The sequence below is a fragment of the Mustela nigripes genome, unplaced genomic scaffold (assembly GCF_022355385.1).
Source record: "Mustela nigripes isolate SB6536 unplaced genomic scaffold, MUSNIG.SB6536 HiC_scaffold_5189, whole genome shotgun sequence".
Classification (NCBI taxonomy): domain Eukaryota; kingdom Metazoa; phylum Chordata; class Mammalia; order Carnivora; family Mustelidae; genus Mustela; species Mustela nigripes.
In genome coordinates this window covers 1-2,882 of record NW_026744595.1, presented here as the reverse complement: position 1 = coordinate 2,882, position 2,882 = coordinate 1, and the positions used below count along the sequence as shown (strand labels likewise).

General features: G+C 61.1%; 1 protein-coding gene across 1 annotated transcript; it reads left to right on the top strand.

Annotated features, from left to right (window-relative positions):
* Positions 1-96: 96 nt before the first annotated feature.
* Positions 97-1,601, top strand: LOC132009127 (transmembrane protein 164; the record flags this gene model as incomplete). The annotated part of the gene is made up of 2 exons (XM_059387498.1): positions 97-173; positions 894-1,601. A coding segment is annotated over exon 2 (423 nt), but the record flags the coding sequence as incomplete, so codon positions are not given.
* Positions 1,602-2,882: the final 1,281 nt, after the last annotated feature.

The following is a 2,882-nucleotide window of genomic DNA, read 5'->3' as shown; positions in this document are numbered from 1 at the left end:
GGAGGAAGCAAGCGCGGCCGCGGCAGGGGGAGGAAGACCGGGAGGAGGAGCCGCGCGCGGTGGCGGCGGCGGCGGCGGCGGCAACTGCGGCCGCCGGGGGAGCCGAGCGCCCGGGCGCGGGGAGCGCGGGGAGCCGAGCGGCCGCTGAGCCGGGGCCGCGGGCCGAGCTGCGGGTGAGTGGAGCCCCGAGGGGCGCGGCGGCCGGTTCCCGGGGCCGGGCGAGAGGCGCGGGCAGATGCGGCGCCGGGGCAGAGGGAGGGGGCCGGCCGAAGCCCAGCCCCCCGGCTGGCCCGGCCTCCCGCCTCCCCCTCCACTCCCCGCGGCTTCCTCCCGCCGCCGCTTGCGCCAGGGGGGCAGGTCCCGGGCGGGCCGAGGGCGGTGGGGGGGAGGTGCTGCCCGAGGGCGGGCGTCTGGGGCTGGGGGTGGAGCTGGGGGCTCGGGGGTGGACCCGGGGGCGGGAGGCCGGCCCGGGACGGCGCTAAATTGGCCGGAGGGGCCCCCTCGGCGGCGAAGTTGCTAGCTGGGGGCAGAGACGGCCACGCGGTTGCAGGAGTAAGCGATCCCCCTGTGGCGAGTGCGTGAGACGAGGAGTCCGGCGTCCCTGCCATCCCCGTCGCCCTCCCCGCCTGACTGGCTCCGCTAGCTCCTCTCCTGGCCTCCGCGTGTCCCCTCGCTCTCACCCGCGCTGCTCCCCGGTTGGCTCCCGCGGCGCTGCCGGCTCCCCTCGGCCCTCGCCCTGACCCTTCCGGCCTCCGGCTTCCCCTGACCCCTGCCTGCTTCGCCACTGCCCCGTTCCCCTTTTCTGCCCTCGCTAGTTACCCCGCCCCGCTTCGTAATTCCCGATGCAATTGCCTCTTTGAGACCTTTTTTTTTTTTCCTCTCCTTCCTTTTAGATTGGCCAACGGCTCCTTTCAACCCTGCCTCGTTGGTGGCCACTGGAGAAGCGCGGGGGGGCTCCCCAGGCAGCCGTGGGGACAAGTTAGAGCCAGCACTTGACCCCGGGCCCCGCGTGTAGCTTCCCTCCTCCCTGCCCTAGGTGCCCCGGTGTCCAGAGGGGGGCGGCGCGGGTGCGGGGGTGTGCCCTCCTTACATGTCCCAGCACCCGGGCAACCCTTGGGGCTTGTGTTCCATCTCGCTCTCGCTTCCGGCACGGTGGTCGAGGGGAACCACTTGGCATCATGTCCCGGTATAGCTACCAAAGTCTCCTGGACTGGCTCTATGGGGGCGTGGACCCCAGCTTTGCAGGCAATGGGGGCCCCGACTGTGCTGCCTTCCTCTCTTGGCAGCAGCGGCTGCTGGAAAGTGTGGTGGTCCTGACCCTGGCCCTGTTGGAGATCCTGGTGGCCCTGCGGCACATCCTGAGGCAGACGAAGGAGGACGGTAGGGGTGGCCGTGGCAGCCAGCCAGATAAGGTGACCCAGCGGCCAGAGGAAGGCAAGGAGAGCCTGAGCAAGAATCTGCTCTTAGTAGCCCTGTGCCTGACCTTCGGGGTGGAGGTGGGCTTTAAGTTCGCCACCAAGACCGTCATCTACCTGCTCAACCCTTGTCACCTGGTCACCATGATGCATGTGAGTCTGTTGACTTTTTCCCCCCCGGCAGCCGTAGCGATAAGAGTCATTTTGTGTGCTCAGGACACTCGGAAGTGTAGGGCACTTCATCCTGCGGGAAGTGGGACCCTTAAAAATGTTTTCCAAGAGTGGCTGGTTTTGTGTGGATTCCAGATTTGGCTTCCTCTAACCTTTGCACAATGTGTCAGCCCTGCAGTGGAGGTGAGGAACATAGTGATAGAGCCCTAGGAACCCACTGGCATGCTGGTAGTCTGTCAACCCCCCACCCCAGCCCAGCCCTGCCCTGGCCTTTCACAATCTGGAAGTGCAGCCCCAGCCAGGTGCCCTTTCTGGGTCACATCTGGGGAACACAGCCTGCCCCCATCTCCTCTGCTGCAGTTAATTTCCCAGAGGCCTGATGACACTCTTTCCTGGAGGTAGTCATGTAGGGTTTCTTGTCTCCACTGTGGTACTTTGGGGAAAATACTTTAATGGGTTTCCCTTAATGACTCTTTCATTTGGAGGTTTTAGCTCTTAGGGCAAGGTCTGCCTTTGAACTCTGAGCCCCTACTAAGTGCGCTCTGAAACAGGCTGACTTCTGAACTTCGGGTTGGTGGCCTCTATCCCTGGTGAGAGGGTGTTTATGTTTTGCAGACCTCTCCATCATTTTGCTCGTACTCTATTTCCTGTGGTCATGGTCCGGGGTGTTCAGAGAGCTGTTTTCTTTACCTCCCATTAGCGGTACTAAGAGAAACAAACGGGATTGAAAAGGAAAGTTGCCAGATACATAAAAATAATCTGGGTGAGCACCAAGAGTGAGACTGTCTTTCTGTACTCAGCCTGTGTGGAGAGATGTTCTAAAACTATAAAATCATGGAGGAGAAGGAAGAGGAGGAAAGGAAAAAAAAATCTTTTTTAGATTTCAGGCTGTGAGAAACCTGGTGTGTTTTATTCAGGGACGGTTCGGAAACCTGTCATTAGCGTCTTTATTGCTTTTTATATTTGTAGAAGTTTATTCTCGGGAGACTTGTGACAACCCTGTGCGGGGCACGAGGTTGAGATTATTATGTTGGTTTTACAGGCCTGGTGGGGTCCAGGGACCAGAGGTCACTCACCTGCAGCCAAAAGATGAATTAGCATCAGAGTTGGAAAGCTAACCCACCCTCTTTGGGGTTGCAGGCTGTCAGTAGAATGAAAGGGCTGTGGGGGGCGGGGCGCCGGAGGCTGAGGCTGATCAGCATGGCGCGGCCTACTTGTGGCTCCGATGCTTGCTGGGTCTGTGTTCCAGGTACTCTTGATTGCAGGTTCCTGGCCTCAGTTTCCTAATCTGTAAAA